The 21,575-nt window shown below is 39.6% G+C and overlaps 1 protein-coding gene and 1 long non-coding RNA gene across 3 annotated transcripts in view; both read right to left on the bottom strand.

Annotated features, from left to right (window-relative positions):
- Positions 1 to 9,841: 9,841 nt before the first annotated feature.
- LOC134492540 (uncharacterized) lies at positions 9,842 to 12,604 on the bottom strand. Its single transcript, XR_010067461.1, has 3 exons — positions 12,042 to 12,604; positions 11,674 to 11,772; positions 9,842 to 11,037 (listed from the first exon to the last, which is right to left on the bottom strand). It is a non-coding gene; the product is annotated as an uncharacterized LOC134492540 (long non-coding RNA).
- A 1,114-nt stretch (positions 12,605 to 13,718) lies between these two features.
- Positions 13,719 to 21,575, bottom strand: part of NFIB (nuclear factor I B) — a 234,456-nt gene continuing 226,599 nt past the window's right edge. The window contains exon 12 of one of the 2 annotated variants that reach the window (XM_063295050.1): positions 13,719 to 13,881. In XM_063295050.1, the coding sequence (XP_063151120.1) occupies positions 13,803 to 13,881 (79 nt within the window). In that variant the 3' untranslated portion in view covers positions 13,719 to 13,802. The remainder of the gene's footprint in view (positions 13,882 to 21,575) is intronic. The other variant, XM_063295054.1, reaches the window with a different exon arrangement.

Raw genomic sequence — 21,575 nt, 5'->3', positions numbered from 1 at the left:
GCTAGGAAAATGCTGCTTGCAAAGTTTCTTGTTCACTTTGACTTTCTAGGCATTAGGTTCTCCCTGAGGGTAGTGTTCAAGCAGCAAAGACAAATTTGAGTCCAAGCCTTTTGGAACATAAAGAGGCTGTTATTGTTAGGAAGAGCTTAGAGAGTTTATTAGGCAATACGTTCAAATCCTAAGAATAAAATAACTGCTGGAAACAGAGCATGCAATAAAGAAAAGACACTTAAAGTCAAATTTGAGTCTTGGTGGCTGCATTGATTCTGGTTTCTTGGCAGGGTTTCCAAAGTGGTTGCTATTGCCTTCTTCCAGGATGTTTTATCCATTGGCTCCTGGGAAGTTTTGTCTATCCACCAATGGCTTGGGAATTCTTTGGCACTCCCGCATCCAAGTATAACCAGGGCCAGCTTAAATTCCAAGATCAGTTCAGACCAGCAAAAGCCAATAGCGCTGGGATGTCAAGATAAGGAAAGCTCTCATAGTAGATATTCTCATACGGTGATAAACCAATGAAAATGGGTTGATGGCATCACTAGTTTTTCCTTTTCAGCACTGCAGCATATAGTAGGGAAGAACAACAACAAATTTAAGTGGCTTTTCACACAGGAAAAGTGGGCCACCCGGAACTATTTAGCAGAGCAAAGCCAAACATGTAGTGGGCCCTGGGAAAAACCTACTAAGTGAAATATGGCCAAGTAGCCATATCTGCAGGTCTTTCCCCAAGAAGATGTTAATTCCCAGCAGGTTTGACCTTTGATCTGTGCAAAGCATTGCTAATACTCTTAATAAACTGAAAACAGTCCAGTTTGCTTTTACTGAATGTGCTATAATTATGTATTCTTAATTGTAACTGAGGCCCACTTAGGCTTGAAAATTTATCCAGAAGTGAAGAGTTATTCAAAATTTTAAATAGTCTGCTTAAAATCTTCCATAGAGCAGCCTTGAAAATTAAAATAGGCATGATTACTATATTTGTCTGTCAGCGTTAATTATAAAATGAGATGCATAAAACAAAGATATTGAAATGCTAATAAAGTCCTTGGATTTTTATTATTAAAACACAATTAATTCGTTATTCTTTGATTATGAAAGCAAAAAGTTGGGGAGCAACTGCTCCATTTATGTATATGACAGTCTCCTGTTTATAACAGTGATTTATTTTATGTGGCACTGATGTCTGTTTTAATAATGAACTTCTCAACAATGTACAGAACTGTGCTTTTGGTGAAAAGACCTCAAAGACTGTTAAGCCCAAAGGTTGCTGTTGGGATGAAACCTGAACATTTTCCAGATTCTCAATAATTATCTTGTTAAAAGGAAGCTGCATCATAGATGGTCCTTCTTGATTTCTGCAGTGATAGCTCTTTCTTTAAGTTGCTTTCCCTCTGAGTCAGGCTGAAGAACATTTGCCTCTCCAGATTTTCCTGAACTGCAACTCAGGCACTGGTAAAGACTGCTGGGGATTGTAGTTCAGCCATATGTGGAGGGTCCCATCCCTGCTGTAAATATTTTGGAAAACCTAGGAAGATGCCCAGTTGAATGTGTGTGTGCGTGTGTGTGTGTGCACACAGGTGCTTTCAAGTCAGTTTTTGACTTCTGGTGACTGCCCGGACAAGTCCCTGCAGTTTTCTTGGCAAGGTTTTTCAGAAGTGGTTTGCCATTGCCTCCTTCCTATGGCTGAGAGAGAGTGACTGGCCCAAGGTCACCCAGCTGGCTTTGTGCCCAAGGCAGGACTAGAACTCACAGTCTCCCGGTTTCTAGCCTGGTGCCTTAACCACTAGACCAAATATTAGACTTCCCCCCCCCATCCTATTCACAGGATTCTTGCTGCTCTTGGCTACCTTACAAAATGAGCTACTCCTTTGGCTCTGGATCTGGCTCCCTTCCCTGAGTTTAGTCTTCCACACATTTCTTTGTATGCACCTCTTTTTGCTGCAGATGTGCTTTGTATGCCACCAAGGGTCATATCAGGATGGCAGTATCTGTACAATGAAGGCTAACTTCCCAGATGTGCTATCATCTGGAGGGATTCTAGCCAAGCTTGTCCTGATAAACAGTTGTGAAAAATATTCCTCTTGTCCCACCCCTCAGTATAAAACCTGAAGTCACTAAACACCAGAAGAAACTATCCTCTTCTGCTTGGCTTTGGGGGTAGACATAAAGAAACAGCAACCAGTTTGTCTTAAATAACAGCTAAGTGGGATGCATTCTTAAACTATATCTATATCTCCTACCATCTGCAGGTAAGAGAAGGGGGTAGCCAGTGATATCACACCATGTCATAGCATCTTTGCACAGATGACCCAATTCTCAAAATCCTTATGATGACATCATGAAGACATCATTGTGGCTTGTACTGGACATCTGTGTTGCCTATTTCTAACCCATTACTCCCTGCTACATTTCCTAGCCATACCAGTATTTTACTTCTACCATTTATTTATCCAACACTGGTTTTTAGCAAAGAATAGTAGTGTTTGCCATATTAATAAAATACTTTGTAACCACCTCCCTAAAGCTAATAATTCAGAGGGTTCTTTAGCTATTGATTCTTACATTATCCTGTGCGTGTTTCAAAGAACTGATTTGTTTTTAAGCTTTAGATTAGTCTCAGTCTTAGCTGATTGTCACAATGAAAAATGTTCAAAGTGAGTTCAGCTTCAATAGTTGCAATTGGGAATTGTTAGAAGTCTGACAGACCTACATAACTTCCCTATACATTACAGATGTGGCCTTTTACTTCATCATCCTGAGAGGACAAAGCTGTCTGTCTGCTTCTTCTAGAAAATATCAGTTGTTATGTATCTCCAGATTTATCTATGAAAAAGCACTTAGCCTAATATGCTCCATGTAAGCAGGCCTCCTTCTGCCGTGAGCATTCAGGGCAAACTTGATTTCAGGGATGTATTTGAAAGCCACTGAACGCAGTCATCAGAAATGAAACTTTCTCTATGCAGCAATAATTGGCTTCACTTTATTACATTTAATGCCATGCCTCAGGCAATCATCCTCTACCTATTGGGTTCCTACTCTTGATATAATTAAATTTCAACAAAACATTATTAAGATTCCCTTCCCTCTTTAGATCCAGATCCAGGTTTGTCTGTGCATGCAAGACCTACCTAATCTAATTCCAAATCTTTAAGAGGTCACCAGATTGACTTGAAAGTTATTCCAATGTTTCATGTTCTTGGTCAGAGATCTGGGAAAGTACTTCACATTTTTACCCAGTTTTTGCATTTATGGGAAATAAAGTTGCATTGTTTCAATACTAGTGATCTCAGCCTTAAAGATGACAGCTGCAACTATGCCATCAAACTTGTGTTCCTTTTTTACATGTGTGTAGTCACAGCCACCATCTTGAATTTTTTTTTTGTACCCAACCTATGGACACCCCTGATCTCTGCCCTATTTCTATTCTTCTGGGCTTCATTGGTCCACACAATTCATGAACCCTATTGGATGTGATTTCGGTAATGATATCATGATTCTGCATCTTGTCCGATGCCATCACAAGTTGGCAAACTAAGTGCCTGTGTCACTAAAATTGACCTGATTCAGTAGGACTTCAGATAAATATTCCATTAGCTTTCCAGAGAGCTTTTTTCTCTATGACCATTTTTTATGCCTCGTTTCCCATCCTTTTCTTGGTTTTGATGTAAAGCAACAAGAATGCTGGTGTAATGGTCTGTGAGAATGACCTTGGGAGACAGGAGGAGGAAGTGCTGCAGCCAGGCATCAGTCAGACAAGAGATACCTCACCCCACAGAAGGAATGGAGGTGTGGAAGGTGTCTCAGAAGGGACCCTCCCTCGTTCTCTGGAAAGTAAAGGCAGGGGAGGGGGAAAGCACTTTCAGATTTGCAAGATTCTCTTACTGTAACCTTACAATAAAAGTAGTGTTAGTACTCATGGTATTGGTTATTTGTCTGGACTACCTCAAAGGGATGGCAGCTAGCTAAAGTGAGCATTTTGTCCCAGCGATCTCTTTGACAGCATTGGTCAACTTGGTTGGCATAATTCTCTTACAAAAGTGCAACAGTCAACAAAGAAGGAATGGAGAGGCCCGTGAACATGCGGCAGTGCCATTCTACCCAGTAATTTTGTTTCATGTACAATAAATCCCACCCTGGCAAATTCAGCTGAAAGCAATCTCTCTTTGGCTGTCAGGAAATATTGAATTAGGGCAGCAAAGGCTGAAATACTTGGCAGAAATTGGGAAGTAGGAGGAATTTTTAATAGCCTAATAAACAGAATCCATTTCGCTGGCTGGCCTGCATGATTTAAATAATGCACAAAGGGACACACAGCTGTGTATCCAAACATGTGTGCTATAGATTTGAAGCTACAGCTCTCCAACAGTGGCCTTTCTCAAGTGCTTCAACATCCTCAGAGTGATGAGTTTATAATTTAGAGCTACAGTGGATGAACAATTTGGTTAAAGATCCAACACTGGGATTTGTTAGCTGAGTCTCTTGGCACAAATGAGGATTAAAAATGGGAGAAGATGGATATGGGAATAGGTTCTAGAAATTTAATTTTGTTTTGGGTATCATTAGACCTATTTGCATATTGACAGTTGCATCTCCTGTCATAATGACAGATGAGTTTGCAAAAACAATCCAAGTAAGGTCTCTTCCAAACAGCATTTCTGATTGATTTTACCTTCTCCAGTCACTTGGGCTTGATAAAGAGGATTTTTGCTATATGTAGGAGCTGGGATAGAATAACTATTAAGGTAGAAGCTAGGTTTTGCCAGGTTCTCAGTACAAACCTTAGACTGGCTGTGTGCTCACCAAATGACTTTTGGCAAGCTGCCACACATTTGCAAGCTCAGTATATCCTCCCATCTCACCCTTTTCTATGTGCTCAGTGAAAGCTCCTTCTGTTCACCAAACAACAGCCAAAGCAGAGAACTGCAGTTTTATGTCAACTTAATTTACAACATACAAGTTGGTTGCTTTGTTATATAAGTTTGATTTAAGTAGGCTTTAATATGGCTGAAAATCCAGAATAAACCAACTTTAAGCCATAGTTCCCATTCTGAATGTAACAGGAAAGCTTAAGTTAAGTGCATACAAAGGCTGTGGTTACACAGCACGCTATGCCAATATGTGATTCATTGGGTGTGGCTGAACATGTTGGATAGACCCCAATCAGTTTGAAATGAAAAAGAGTCCCTCTTTTGGGGGAGATGGGCAGGAATTAAATTTGAATAATCAATAAACGAACAAACAAACAAACAAACCATGGTTATATTTTGGTGTGTTGTGCTTGCAACAGCAAATCGTTCACTCAATAAACCACACGTATTGCAAACCATGTACACCCAAAACTGAGGTAAGTATGACAGAAGTTTATTCTTTGCAAAACCAGGATGATTACATTCAAGGTGACCTTTAGATTCAGCTGGCCACCTGAAGCTACAAGAATGGTAATTATGGGATGTAAAATAAATCCACAACAGATTTTTTAGGGAAGCAAAATTAGAAGATTTACCACACAGGTTCTGTCATTTCAGAAGTGGGCAGAAATAACTGGCATTTACTTGTCAACATTGAACTTTACTCAAAAATTTGCACATAATTCCAGAAAGATGAGTCCAAAAAGGAGTGTATATTTGGTAATGGTGCAAACAACATGGCCTTCTTTATTGTTAGTTGTATTTTTTAAATGTATATTAGGGAGAGTTGCATATGACAAGGTTTATGAATTTTTTGGACAGCATAGATAAGACATGACAACCCAGAATGCTATCATGGATGGGACACTTGGCAAAATTCTAGAAGGTTAATACAGTTGAAGCCTCTCTGAAGGACATCAGATTGGAGAAGGCAGCTAAACCCTAAAACAGTGTTTCTCAACCTTGGCAACTTTAAGATGTGTGGACTTCAACTCCCAGAATTCCCCAGCCAGCTGGGAGTTGAAGTCCACCATCTTAAAATTGCCATGGCTGAGAAACACTGCCCTAAAATAAAAAATGTTCAGAATTCCATTAAACACTGGGAAAATAACAAGTCATGGTAGAAAAAAATCATAAGCTGTTCATACATAGTCTATTTCTCTTTCATGGTTGCCTCAGATATTGTTGTTTAAATTGCCTCCAGGCCATTCTTCAGTCACCATCTCAGGGCCAGTGGGGAATTCAGACAGGAAAAAAGACAAATCCTCAACCCCTCTTGTTTATCAGATTTATGACCTTCTCTCTGGGCACCTCCTCTCTTTCCTCTTCATTAATATTTCCAATATTGTTGCAGACCACCACTGTGGTTAATTTTGGAATCAGCCCATACTAACAGAAACAAAGGGGCCAATTTGAAAGATTAAAATATAACTTTAAGAACATACAGATGGGTCCCCCCCTGCCCATTTAGTAGTAGTCGTGCATTTTAGTGATTAAAAAAACAACTGTGAAAGGCTGGAGGTAGCAGCTGCATTCATAGTGACTGGCAAAGCGAGCATGGGGCCCTTTGCCAACTGCTGTTCCATTCATTCACCTAAAACACTGACCTTGAAACATTGCCCTTTATATGGGATGTGATGAGGTGTGAATTCAATCTCCATCTTTACTTGGCTCCTGCCGTTCTCTGAATATACATCACCAGCTGTGCCAAGCCACGTCAGATGGACTTGGAAGAAGGTTTATAATATCGACATGCATTCCCTGGAGGTTAGTTATGGAGCCCCTGCAAACTCATTTTGAGCATGGACTTCATTTCCATCTTGGCTTAAATTGCAGGAAGGAGATCAAGATGCTACCAGCATTATACCATCATCAGCTGAAAGAAAATGTACTATATTATTCCTTGAGTGTCAAGATCATTCACTCACTCACTCACTCATTCATTCATTCATTATTTATCTGTTTTATCAATTCCTTGATAAGACATCAACTTCATTCCTTTGACTAATTAAATTCTTTGGATGCCCAAATTCCTTGCCCAATGGCACCTCCATTTGAAGTCACTTGCTATGCTAGAGGGAAAATTCTCCTTTCTTTTGATGTCCATTTGCAGAATCAAGTGGGGGGGGGTCACTGTCAAGAGGCATTGATAAAGAGGGAATGTATACAGAACAAAGAAAGAGTAAAAAAAACAACTATACTACATTAAAACCAGATGTGTTTGATGGCTGCACCTAGCTGATAACTGCTGGAGTGGTAATGGGCATTACTGTGTGTACAAACAATTTTATCTCATGAATCTATTCTGTTGTTTTATTTAATTCAAGAATCCTTCACCCATGCCATTTATTTCAAGCCAAAGGACTTTATACCACATTTAATATGAACTCATAATTTTATTGTTGCTTGACCTCCTTTGCTTTTTTTTTTTTTAATCATATGGCATATCAGTTTGGTGTTCATGCTGCTTTTTCTTGCTGGGAAATCCTTGTGAGGTCCAGCAGCCAGATGTGTAGACTATTTAGTCGTGACAAGTCACATTGCCCAGGGTGCACCACAAGGAGGCTAGTCTACATTGCACTGAGTTGGGCTGAGAGGGAGTGATTGGCTCAAGGTCACCCAGCTGGCTTTCATGCCTAAGGTGGGACTAGAACTTACAGACTTTCTAGCCCAGCACCTTAACCACTAGGCCAAAATGGCTCTACCTCCTTGGCTGAATCTTATTTAAGCCTCATTTTTGACTGCACATTTATCAGATATAAACAAAAGGCATTTGCTTCTTAGATTAATAACTGGTGATTCAGACTCTGATTCAACAAGAGCCATTCAAACACTTCGAATAAATGCTGTGTTTTAGTTGTGGCCAATTGTGTTAGGAGCTCCTTCTTAAGTGCTTAAAATTGCTCTGTTTGCAAAGGTAATGATATCCTGTAAATATTTGGTGTATTGTTGGCTCTGCAAATCAGTGAATCAGGAGTGTGTGTTTGTGTGTGTGGGTGCATATGCACCCACACACACAAACACTGTACATTGTTTTTCTTTCTACAGTTTTTCTTGGGGTTTCAGAAACTGTGGGCAAAGGGCACAGTCCAGCTCCATATATGAATTCAACTTTTAATTAGTGATAATGGATTAAGAACTGCAGTTATACTGGACCTACAGTTCAATAGGATCTACAGTTGGCCTTAGACTCATCTGTGTTTGAAAACTGATTAAACTAGACTCTTGATGAATAAACTACATGTTCAGATAGATTTTGTAATATTTTTCTAATCATTATCCTAAAATTATTCTAAAATTAATAAAACAGTCACTGAAAATGAAAGTTTTGGTCATTATTCCTTTCAATTTTATGTTTCCTGAAACTAACTGAAAAATCTACACCAAAGCCTACTTATTTGGAAGGATGTCCCACTGAAATAAAAAAGATTTTGCAGAAATGCATGTTTTCTTCAAGTTTGGAATTCTGTTTGGTTGTTTAGGGGGTTGGATTGTTTATGTCTATTTGCTAAGTTTAGAATGTCTTCTGTTCTGTTCTATATAAGTTTACTTTTGAGTGGGTTCAGTTTTACCCACCTGCTAAAATTCAGATGCCAGATTTGAAAGGCTGAAATTATACCACTCTGAAAATGCATTAGTCATATTTTTCTGGCAGCTAACAGATCACCCAAAGCTTTGAAGCTGGGTGTCATCCATACACAGATTAGCTCTATAATTCATTTCGTCAGATCTAACTGCAGTGATGAATGTTTGGGATAAGTGCTTTCAGTTAGTACAGGGCTAATAAACTGAAGCCCCCCACCTCCACCCCCAAGTGCTGTTGTGTGTTGATTTATCAAAAGTAGGATTCCCAATAAGGTTGCTCTATATATTGAGGAAGAAGTGTGGAATTTGGGGGATGCTTTCAGATCCAGCATTGCTGACGGAACTGGAGATGTTATCTGGGGTTTATAGTTCTTCAGTTTCAGCTGATGTACTATTTGCATCTTTCTTACGAATCAGATGATCTAGCCATAGCTATTCAGGAAGGAAATCAAATGACCTTCCTCTTAAATTCCAACCAGTGCAGAATATAAAGTCCAGATTACTGCCTGACGCAGAACACATTATCTCAAAGTTGAATAATCTTTGTGGCACCTCTAGTTTCTTCCAAACTGTAGCTTTGGCTCTGAGACCCTCTTGTGAATAAATGACATAGTTAAAAAAATATCTTATTTCACTGGAACTTAATAACAAATATTTTTCTCAGATGCCCTTCTTAAAGTAAACCATTCTGAGACATGGGATGAAACCTGAGTTAGAGCACTTTGTCCCATGTGTGAACGAATAAACATGTCCTCAATGCATTCTGGGCTTCAGAACCTGTTGAGACACATATACACCCAGAGTTATATGGAAGAACACAACCAGACTAATCATGAAGGCTCTTTGTCATCCCTGAGATGATGTATTCTTAGTTTAGGGGGAAAAAAAGAACCCAAGAAGAGTTTTACTAGATCAGATTGCAAGTTCACACTGTTTAAAAATTATTTTGTGTGATGGGAACAAAGGCAATTCTTGCCAGAATTTGGGTATAGACAGAGAAAACTAGCAACCGCTTTTCAAGCAGTTACAGTTGATCAATTGGTACAGTGCCTTCCGGATTACTCCCTGGGAAGATTTACCACTTTGCCTGTGGCATTCTACTGGAAGTAGAGGATAGACAAGGTTTCCATTGTACAGGTAAAAAGAATGGCTGTTTCACCCAGAGGCTGAACTGGCTGAAGCCCACAATTGCTGTTGTCAAAATGTTGAATTGGTGTACATTATTTAAATTGTGTTTTACATTAAAAAAAAAATTATACAAGAATGAAAATGGCCAGTGAAACTGGTTCAGATCAGATAAGGTGACAGTCCCAAACTTCAGTATTACGAAGCCAATGTGGCTTCAGTGTGGTGTTTCTGCTCGCTTCTTCTCTTCTCCATTGCCTTCAGTGCTGGCCAAGGCAGAGGCTGACTTGTGCTGTGATGTGCTGTGCAGGAAGGCACATAGTCCCAGGGATCCTACACATGTGCCCTGACTTGGCCAGGCCAGGACAACCTCAGCTTGCTTCTCCCCCTTCCCTAATCTCTCTTTCCCACCTTCCGAACTTACCTTCTTGGGCCTGTTCCTTATCTCGCAACAGAGTTCTTTTAAGCAGATAACCCAAACACCTGCCCGATTGCAAGATCTCTACCTATCAGCTAGATTGCTAGATTGATTATATGCATCAAGTCTTTTTTGACTCCTAGTCACCACATGGATAGATAGACATGTGAATAATTTAATACACAGTAAATAGTACCTTTTGTTTTAATTCACATATAAACAGCACCAGTTTGCCATTTTACTTCATAGCATGGATCCTAATCCAAGCTTGTTATTCAGGCATTCACTTTCATAACTGCCCATGTGTTTTTAAAATACTTTAAAATCAACAATGAGCTCCCAGATGAAGATTTATCTTTGGCTGATTTCTCCTGCACAGCATCAGAAGTTAGAGAAGCAGGGTGGGTGGGTGGGTGTGGGATATGGACAGGATCTAGCCAACTGTGGCTGATCTTAAAGAAACTAAACAGGGTCAGATCTGGTTAATACTTGGATGGGAGACCACCAGAAATCCCAAGGCAATAGGGAAGACAATGAGACATCCCCACAGAAAGCAACGGGACATCTGTTCTGTACCATTAGCAAGAAAAGAACATGGGATATGTCCATGTCCTAAACAGAAACTGGCCTCAACTTGAGGGAGACTTTACCTTTTTCTTTCAGAAGCAAGCTGACATGCTGGATTCTCAAAGGAATGCACACAGGTGGCCTAGCTGTTAAAATCTGTGAACCAGAAACAACTCTCCATGATGACCCACACAGGGACCCACATAGAACAAGCTCAAAGACCAGCTCACATGTTGTTATGGAAGACCTCACCTCGAGGCTGTGACATGTTGAAAAGGCACTTTGAAGGGGTAGACAAAGATGGCTGCTCCAGGCATGGATCCTCTTGGTCCCAGGGGAATTTGCAGATAGCTTCTCTACCTATGAATATTCCTCATCCTAATCTGTAAGGACTTGGATTGTTCTGGACAGAATTTCTAGGGACAAAACATCCACCTGCTGGAATGGGATTTAAAGTGAAGATACAGACATCTCTTGTTCCAAAAGTCAGATTAATCGCTAATGACTACAACATCAATGACATCTCATCTATGTGAATCACAAATGCAGAACAACAGGACAAGCTTTTGTGCTTGTCGTTATTGAGAGTCATACAGTGATAATTTAGCAAGTCACATCCAATCACAAATGAGTGCATTTTTATTCTGCTAAGTCTGGAAATCCAGGAAACATTATTTCTAAACGTGTATAGTGTATAGTGTACAACATGGGGGGGGGGAAGCATTGGGTGGTTTTGTTTCAACTATTTTGGATTATTTATTTATTATTTAAAATAATCTAGGTATTTTGAAGAGTCATACTCACATTGTGCCTCCGGTCACAAAGATATGAGGAAGGCTCCATATAGGAGGGTTCTAGAGCAGAACATTTTAAATAAGAATAAGAATATAAGAATAAGAAAAATAATGCCTCAGTGTAGAGTGCCTTGCCCTGCCTTCCCCTCTAGACATTTTGCTTTCAGCTTTAGAAAATTAGTAATAGCCAATTTTCTGAACAAGGTTTTAGAAAGCTGCTGACCTGATGTTATATTTACATCAAAGGATGTTGTTTTTAATTATTTAGTTTTCCAATTACCTTTTTATTCTCTCCAACTCTTCAAAATGTTGGAAAGCAATTAGGAAAAGCGGCTCAGGATGCCTTCCATCCATCTGTCCATTTGTCAGCAGGATAATTCTCCAAAAAGAAAGGAGAACAGGACCAGATTTGGTGTGGTGCAAGAAGCCCACATAAGAAGCTGTTCAAACCTGGTCTGTATCCAGCTGGGGGGGGGGAGCAAGAAAACCCCCCCCCCACCTCTCTCTGGGAGGTGCAGCTGGCCACTGGCATGGAATGCTGCTGACTGTGCAATTTTAAGCCCCTCCCTCCTGGTCACATGACTCCAAGTGAAGCTGCTTAAAGATTGGAAAGAGTTCCCAAAGTCATGCTCTGCAGGATTTCCTTACCTTGTTCATCATTTGGATTAGTGTCAGTGTCAGTAATGCTGAAGGAAAATAAATAAGCGAGGAGGGTATAAACCCCTTTTCCCTTAATATCTTACCCTTACAGTATTTAACTTTGCGCAGCCTGGGACCTTTCCAGATTTGATGGATTACGCTTCTATAATGCCCAGGCCAAATAGCCAAAGGCTGTTCTATCTCAGTCTCTCTCCCATTCTTAGACTGTGTCTTATCTGTATTGATAAACTCCTGACAATGTAGAAATGCAGTGTAGTAACTGGTGTGTGGCTGCCATTTCAAGTACATACTGGTGCAGAAATCATTCTGGTTTTGGTCTACCAATGCAAAGTATGAGGTTTCTCTGTTAGTGGGCAGTTGGAAGAAACCAAGGATGCTGCCTGGGGAGGGGGTAAAAAAGTCAAGATGGCAGCCACAACCATGTGATTGAAATGCTGCCATTCGTCAAAAGTCTGGGCTTCAATCACGACAGATGCCACCTTGTCCTTTTTGACACCCTCTCCTCCATGGAAGCAAAAGCAATGCCACTAGTAATAATGCTGTTGAGTGATGGCAGTTAAGTGCCTAGAGCATTCCCTCATATCTGTCCCCATCTGTAGAAATCTATTCTGCATCAAGTGATAAAGTTGCCTGACTGTTGCTGTGTTTTAATGCAGTGAAACATTATTAACTGGCCTGTCCGTGTAATTTTCTGAGATGCTCTAATGTTTATTTTACTCCTCATTTAAGATAAAAATTCAAATTTCAGTGCCAAGCGATGCCATGTTGTAATTAATAATACTCCAGGTGTGCATATGTATTTTCTATATATACATATGAAGGAAGGTGTTACAAAACTGAAGTCTTGAACCTAGAGACATTACAAACAGTATCCAATTATGAACAATACAAACCTATGCCTTTAGCACAAATGCCTCAGAAGTTTTTTTAAAAAAGGATTACTATTGTTGTCAATTTGCAACTTTGGCCTTCTGACAGATTCTTGGAGGTTGATACTCCAGATCTATCTGCTTCCTTCAGTTATCCTCCATTATGTGCTTCAATGCTTAGGGGAGGCAGTTTCCCTTTGTGCCATGAGACGGTTTGGTAAGTACAGATTCCAGGGAAGCATGTATGGGGGTGTACAACTGCCTCATCCCCCCACAAATAAAGTTCAGGTGTGAGCTTCTATGTCATTTAATCCTTTGATTATGATCTGTACAATTCATATGATGACTTATCTGCCTAATGCTGCAGCAGGTTGATTGTCTGTATGCCGAGGCAATCAAATTCTCTTTCCTTCTTCCCTTGTCCTATTGTGCATTACATTTCCTCTCTAGCTTGGCCTCAGAAATGTATGGTAGGGTTTGGCAGCCTGCATGCCCTAAACACAATCAATGGGTCCCATTGTTTTATTGCACAGTATCAATATGGCAAGCAGAAACCACAGTGTTCTCCACTGAGCTATTCCATCTATATTCAGGCAATTGCTACAAAACACATGTGTGGTTAAGATTTGAAAAGTTGCAGTGGGCTCCCTGGCTTCAAGCAGACATGCTCTACCCTTGCCAGAATGTATACATCTGGATGGACATGTGTATCTGCATATGTGCATGTATGAATCAATCCAAGAAAAGCAGAATGTTTTTCTGGGATTGATTTTCTCATACATGCAGTAAGAGAAAAAGGAGATTGGAGGGCAAATAAGAGAACAAGAAGCAGGAACAAGCAGGAAAAAATAATATGCATCTGTATGTATAAACGTGGTAGTTAACCTCTGCTGGCTGACTTGCTGTCAGTAGTAGCAAAATTGTTCACCCGCTTCCCACTGAACTGGAACCAGAGGTATCTAGATTTGGTCAAAAGATCAAATCTTTTGACCAAGTGGCCTTCTAGAGAATGCTTATGAACTGGCTTTCAGGGAAGGCTTTTAGAGATTAAGCAGCTAAGCAGGTAAGATCTGCTCCAAATATTACTTTTTGTTATTGCTTATGCTTTTACTGTTTCTTATAGTACAGTTATTCTATATTATACTTTCACTGATACCCTACCAGAACAGTCTGTGGGAAAATTACAACTAAACAAAGAAGTGATATGAAATGCTATCTCAAAAATGGTTAAGGAATTTTCAGACCAGGAGAAAAGCTGACTTTTGATCTAGCTCCAGTCCTAGCTGAAATTAAAGCACAACATCTCTAAGCTGGATATTTGAATCTAATGATGAAAATCTGAGACATGAAGTTTGTACCATAAGAAAGGGCAATACAGAGGGAGGTCATCTCTCTACATATTAACCTATAATTAAGTGTTTTCCATCACAAGTATACCTGCTTCCCAAATGCACACTTCATTTACTCATGGATATCTCTATTAAGTAGCTGAATTAATTTTTTCCCATTTGCTTGTTATTTTCCTTTCTCTGAGTTAAATAAAGTATCAGTATCTGTTTAAATACTTCTCAGGTATTACTACACCATATCATCAAATTAGCAACATGATAACTATTAGCATAGGATGACATATAATAATTTCATGCATAATGAAATTATCTGGAAATATGTAATTAAAACAAACTTTTGCTTGGGCATCCTGGTTACCCTTATAATGCTGGCCTAAATGTGCCAAAACTAACCAGGACTGTCTTTATCATAGCAGGCAATGTTGCATTTGGCACCGGTATGACTAAAGCAGTTAACCTAGTCCATCCTTCTCTATTTTACAGAAAAGTATTGTGTTAATGGTCCTCTTGATTAAAGCCATGATGGTGGAAGAGGTCAATGTCTATAGGCCCTCTAGTGAAGATTGTGGCATAAGGAAGATTGGACCTAAGAAGAGTAAAAGAGCATGAATTAATGAATGAAAAGGATGGAAGGAAGGAAGGTTGTATCTATATGAATGTGAAACTAAGAGAAAGGTAAGGATCTGAATGAAAGCGATCTGCCCTCGTGATTTGATAAGTACATAAATGTAAGTGAAAATTTAGGTAGATCTATGAATGAAAGGGTTAAACTGTTTCTCACAAAGAATGAATTAGTGGCATCTAAATTGTGCATGCGTATGAAAGTTGGCATCTATAGGTAGGTGATATTAGCAAGTTACATCCCAGTGAACAGTGATAACAGAAAAACCATTTCTGGAGGAAAAAATGAGATCCAGGGCAAAAAAAGAAAAATATTCTGTTAGGTGAAATGAATTGGTGGATGGGATTGAGATTTATCTGTATTTAATTATATGGTAATTAAATGGTAAGTGGTGATACCGGTTTTAAAAAGGTCTGTCCAGTACATTCTTTAAACATATCTTTATATGTACATATTGCATAGGAACAAATATAAATGTAAACACATTATTGATTTGGTTGTTTATGATGAGAGATTGAGAGAATTAATAATGTAAAGATGAAATGTCATAAATGAGAGACAGAGCATTTTTTTACAGTGGAAAGAGTAGACCTTGGGAAGAAATGGTCATGGAAGTAAAGGAAAGAATGAAAGCCACAGCAATGGAAGTTGTTGTGCAGGAAGAGAATGTATGAAAATACTGTATGTTAGAATAATCTTTCAAAACAACTAATAGAAAGTGGATGTAAGGAAAGAGAAAATGAAAGCTGCTTGGTAAGGAGGAAAAAGAATTTTGTTACAGAATGACAAACGTTACGTACAACAGTATGAGAGGGATGCTTGGCAGAAGGAAGAAAGAGAACTGTGATAAGAAAACAGTATATGTAAGAGAATAATTGTGGCAAAAAATGAGAGAAAGGTATTATTTAATGTGTCTACAGAGAAAAAGCTAGTTCCAAAGAACATAGTCAAAAAGAGAATGGACTTGTTTACATTAAAAGAGGCAGAGAAAGTGCACAGTCATTTTGATGGAAATAAAAAAATGTTTTGGATATGGGTGAAGAGTATTAAACAAGAAACCTCTGTCAGACTGAATAGAATTCAGTGTGAAATAAAATGATCAAAAATTTTTAGATGAAACTGAAAGGAGGGAAAGTATTTTGAGATATGTACAGGAATGCTAGTTGATACACTGAAGAATGGAACTGAATGCTATAAATATAAGTATTGAAGAAAGGGTTGATGAAAAGGAAGTCATAAATGCTATGAGAATGTTGAAAAATAGTATGGCTGCAGGTGTAGATGGTGTAACTGGAGAAATGTTAAAATATGGATGTGGTTTGTTTATGGAGGGCTATATGAATGTATGAAAACTGTTTCTGTATTCAGTAATTGGTGCCATAGAGAAAGAGAAAGATACGTAGAGTGAAAGCGTAGGTATTAGATTGTCAAACATGCCTGGGAAGGTGTTTGGCAGAATTATAATTGAAACAGTATGAGAGATAACAATGAACAAAACGGGAGTTGTACAGTGCGGCTTTATGTGAGGCAGGGTATGCAGATTGGATTTTTTGCTCTTTATGAGGTCACTAAGAAATGTTTTTGTTGTTGTTTATTTGTTTAGTCGCTTCCGACTCTTCGTGACTTCATGGACCAGCCCACGCCAGAGCTTCCTGTCGGTCGTCAACACCCCCACCTCCCCCAGGGATGAGTCCGTCACCTCTAGAATATCATCCATCCACCTTGCCCTTGGTCGGCCCCTCTTCCTTTTGCCCTCCACTCTCCCTAGCATCAGCATCTTCTCCAGGATGTCCTGTCTTCTCATTATGTGGCCAAAGTATTTCAGTTTTGCCTTTAATATCATTCCCTCAAGTGATCAGTCTGGCTTTATTTCCTGGACGATGGACTGGTTTGATCTTCTTGCAGTCCAAGGCACTCTCAGAATTTTCCTCCAACACCACAGTTCGAAAGCATCGATCTTCCTTCGCTCAGCCTTCCTTATGGTCCAGCTCTCGCAGCCATATGTTACTACGGGGAACACCATTGCTTTAACTATGCGGACCTTTGTTGTCAGTCTGATGTCTCTGCTCTTAACTATTTTATTGAGATTGGTCATTGCTCTTCTCCCAAGGATTAAGCGTCTTCTGATTTCCTGACTGCAGTCAGCATCTGCAGTAATCTTCGCACCTAGAAATACAAAGTCTTTCACTGCATCTACATTTTCTCCCTCTATTTGCCAGTTATCAATCAAGCTGGTTGCCATAATCTTGGTTTTTTTGAGGTTTATCTGCAAGCCAGCTTTTGCACTTTCTTCTTTCACCTTCATCATAAGGCTCCTCAGTTCCTCTTCACTTTCAGCCATCAAAGTGGCATCATCTGCATATCTGAGATTGTTAATGTTTCTTCCAGAGATTTTAACTCCAGCCTTGGATTCCTCAAGCCCAGCATGTCGCATGATGTGTTCTGCATACAAGTTGAATAGGTAGGGTGAGAGTATACAGCCCTGCCATACTCCTTTCCCAATCTTAAACCAGTCCGTTGTTCCGTGGTGTGTTCATACTGTTGCTACTTGGTCGTTATACAGATTCTTCAGGAGGCATACAAGATGACTTGGTATCCCCATACCACTAAGAACTTGCCACAATTTGTTATGGTCCACACAGTCAAAGGCTTTAGAATAGTCAATCAAACAGAAATAGATGTTTTTCTGAAACTCCCTGGCTTTTTCCATTATCCAGCGGATATTGGCAATTTGGTCTCTAGTTCCTCTGCCTTTTCTAAACCCAGCTTGTACATCTGGCAATTCTCGCTCCATGAACTGCTGAAGTCTACCTTGCAGGATCTTGAGCATTACCTTACTGGCATGTGAAATGAGTGCCACTGTTCAATAGTTTGAACATTCTTTAGTGTTTCCCTTTTTTGGTATGGGGATGTAAGTTGATTTTTTCCAATCTGATGGCCATTCTTGTGTTTTCCAAATTTGCTGGCATATAGCATGCATTACCTTGACAGCATCATCTTGCAAGATTTTGAACAGTTCAGCTGGGATGCTGTCGTCTCCTGCTGCCTTGTTAGTAGCAATGCTTCTTAAGGCCCATTCAACCTCACTCTTCAGGATGTCTGGCTCTAGCTCACTGACCACACCGTCAAAGCTATCCCCGATATTGTTATCCTTCCTATACAGGTATTCTGTATATTCTTGCCACCTTTTCTTGATCTCTTCTTCTTCTGTTAGGTCCTTGCCATCTTTGTTTTTGATCATACCCATTTTTGCCTGGAATTTACCTCCGATGTTTCTAATTTTCTGGAAGAGGTCTCTTGTCCTTCCTATTCTATTGACTTCTTCCACTTCCGCGCATTGCTTGTTTAAATATAATTCCTTATCTCTTCTGGCTAACCTCTGGAATTTTGCATTTAATAGGGCATATCTCCCCCTATCACTGTTGCCTTTTGCTTTCCTTCTTTCTTGGGCTACTTCTAGTGTCTCAGCAGACAGCCATTTTGCCTTCTTGGTTTTCTCTTTCTTTGGGATGTATTTTGTTGCCGCCTCCTGAACAATGCTGCGAACCTCTGTCCAGAGTTCTTCCGGGACCCTATCTACTAAGTCCAGTCCCTTAAACCTATTCTTCACCTCCACTGCATATTCCTTAGGGATATTAGTGAGCTCATATCTGGCTGATCTGTGGGTCTTCCCTAATCTCTTTAGTCTGATCCTAAATTGTGCAAGAAGAAGTTTGTGATCTGAACTACAGTCAGCTCCAGGTCTTGTTTTTACCGACTGTACAGATGTCCGCCACCTTTGGCTGCAAAGGATGTAGTCAATCTGATTTTGGTGTTGTCCATCTGGTGAAGTCCATGTATAAAGCCGTCTCTTAGGTTGTTGGAAGAGAGTGTTTGTTATGCAGAGTGAGTTGTCTTGGCAAAATTCTATCAGCCTATGTCCTGCTTCATTTTGTTCTCCCAGGCCATGCTTACCTGTAATTCCAGGTGTCATTTGACTGCCCACCTTAGCATTCCAGTCTCCTGTGATGAAAATAACATCTCTTTTAGGCGTGTTGTCCAGGAGGTGCTGCAGATCCTCATAGAACTGCTCTACTTCAGCTTCTTCAGCATTTGTGGTTGGGGCGTATATTTGGATCACTGTGCTGTTAGATGGCTTGCCCTGAATTCGAATTGAGATCATTCTGTCATTTTTGGGATTGTATCCAAGCACTGCTTTAGTCATTTGACTATTAATTATGAAGGCTACTCCATTTCTTCTGTGGTCCTCTTGTCCACAGTAGTAGATCTGGTGGTCATTTGATGTGAAGTGGCCCATTCCAGTCCATTTCAGTTCACTGACATCCAAAATGTCTATCTTTAACCTTGACATCTCACCGATAACCACATCCAATTTGCCCTGGCTCATAGATCTTACATTCCAGGTTCCAATGGTGTGTTGATCCTTAGAACATCGGATTCGCCGTTCACCACCAGCACTGTCGGCCTCTAGCCGTCCTTTCGGCTTTGAGCTAGCTGCGTCATCACGTCTGGGGCTAGTTGAACTCATTCTCTGTTCCTCCCCAGTAGCATTTTGACCCTCTTCCGACCTGGGGGTCTCATCTTCCGATGGTATACCGACATATCTCTGGTTGTACTGATCCATTTAGTTTTCACGGCAAGAATACTGGGGTGGGTTGCCATTACCTTCCCCAGGGATCGCATTTAGTCTGACCTCTCTGTCATGACCTTCCCATCTTGGGTGGCCCTTCACGGTTTAGCTCATGGCATCAATGAGGTGCTCAAGCTCCAGCACCACGACAAGGTAACGATCCTTTGCTGAAGCTAAGAAATGTATGAATGTGAAAAAGTTTATTGAACATTTTTGACAGAGAAAGTGTATAGTAAAGTGAATAGGACTGAATTATGGGTAATTTTGTACACATATTGGTTCCAGATGATGCCATGGTATTGCTGGGAAACTGAATTTTTTATGGCAAATATTAGATAAATTGTAAGAAGCAATGAAAAGTGTACATCTGAAAATTAATGTATCAAAGAACAAGGTAGCTATATTTGACAGGTAAAAGGGAGTGATTAACTGAAAAGGAAAAATAAATGGCAAAAAATAGAGCAAGTAAATTAATTTGGTATACTAAAGATGGGAAAATATTTATGGAGAAAATGTGCAGATGTATGGAGATGTGCACATTTATGGAGAAGATGTGCAAATATTGATGGAAAGTTAGTGGGAAGTAGGTGGGGTTTTTTTTGGCCAGGAATGTGTTTTTTTTAGAAAAAAATGAAAATATGTATGCAAGTGTGCTTCTGCCTGCTTTGCTATCTGAAAGCAAAAGTTGGGTATGTCCGAAGAAACATAAAAGCAGTGAGAATGGGGCACTTAAGAAGTATGTGTGGTAACAGAAGAAGAGATAGGGTCAAGAATCAGTGAGTGCTGAATGAATGTGGAGTGTCCAGTACAAAAGAAAAATAAATGAGGGTCAAATTGGAAAATAAATATATAAAGGAAGAGTGAATGCGTTAAGAGGAAGGAGAAACCTGAGAAAATAGTGGTTGGGTAGAACTGATGAGATCCTTAAAAAGATAGAAGTTTAAAGAATAAAAGGCAAATGTATTAAGTGATGTATGGAGAAGGTAGAAGCAAGATTTGTAAAGATAAAAAGGCAAAGCAAGGTATAGTGAATGGTGTTGGACTGAACTAGTTTCAGCTAAGTTTTCTTTTCTTTCTTTCATCTCATGCCTTCATGTCTTGGGTTTACTATTTCTACTTGTTTTCCTACACTGTGCACGCTATTTCTTCTCTCCAAGGGGAATTATGTGATGTGACCAAACTGTTTTAGAACCTTGCCTTTCTGCTGTAAAGGAACAGATCAGACCCTGAAAAGAACACATGTCCTGTAATCCAAGCTCAATGTAGACTTGCTATTCCAGTGTCTTATAATAATTCTTTTAGTTGTTCCCTTTGTTTGATCATAACTCTTGATCTGCAGATCAGCTGATCAGAAAATGATCTCCAAAGAACATATGCCATTTTTACAAGCAGTGACACTTGAAATGTTAATCATGGACAAACTTGCATGTATTATCTACACCTGACCCAGTCTACCATTGAGCCTTCCTCCAGAAAACTTATCTAGTCTAGAGTCTCTTAGCTAAAGTCCATCAAATAATTCAAGCTGATTTTAATTTCTTTCAATTAGGCCATCTGAATCCCAGATGATTAGAATAAAAGTGGAAAGAAAACTATCACACCACCTTTTGTAAGGATTTTTTATTCATTCCTTACATATATCCTTTAATACAGATAAGCCAAGGTAAAATTGTTGTTTGGTGAAGAGGGCATTTTTCAGAGTTCTTCCAATCAGCGGCCTTGCTCATTTATCTTGGTTTCATTTTCACCACATTGTATGATTTTTCTTATTGAAAAATATGAACATTGATCAGTTTCTGGATATTTAACATAAATATCTCCAGTTTGTCCCATGAACTAAGGAACTACTGGGGAGGAAAGATATTTCAGGACTTTATCCCAATGATGAAATGTCCTTCACAGAGAGGGTGGCAGACAGCCACTGAAGTTAAGGACATCCACATGCCAGATGAATTTCATCTGTTTTAGGGTGACTGCTGTGTTTCAGCTGTTATGCAGCTCTTGTATTGCTTCTATTGCTGAAGTAATGTGGGTGAAAATTCCATTAAGCAC

The sequence above is a fragment of the Candoia aspera genome, chromosome 2 (genome assembly GCF_035149785.1).
Source record: "Candoia aspera isolate rCanAsp1 chromosome 2, rCanAsp1.hap2, whole genome shotgun sequence".
Taxonomy (NCBI): Eukaryota; Metazoa; Chordata; class Lepidosauria; order Squamata; family Boidae; genus Candoia; species Candoia aspera.
The sequence above is the reverse complement of the archived record's forward strand: the minus strand, read 5'-3'. Positions and strand labels throughout refer to the sequence as shown.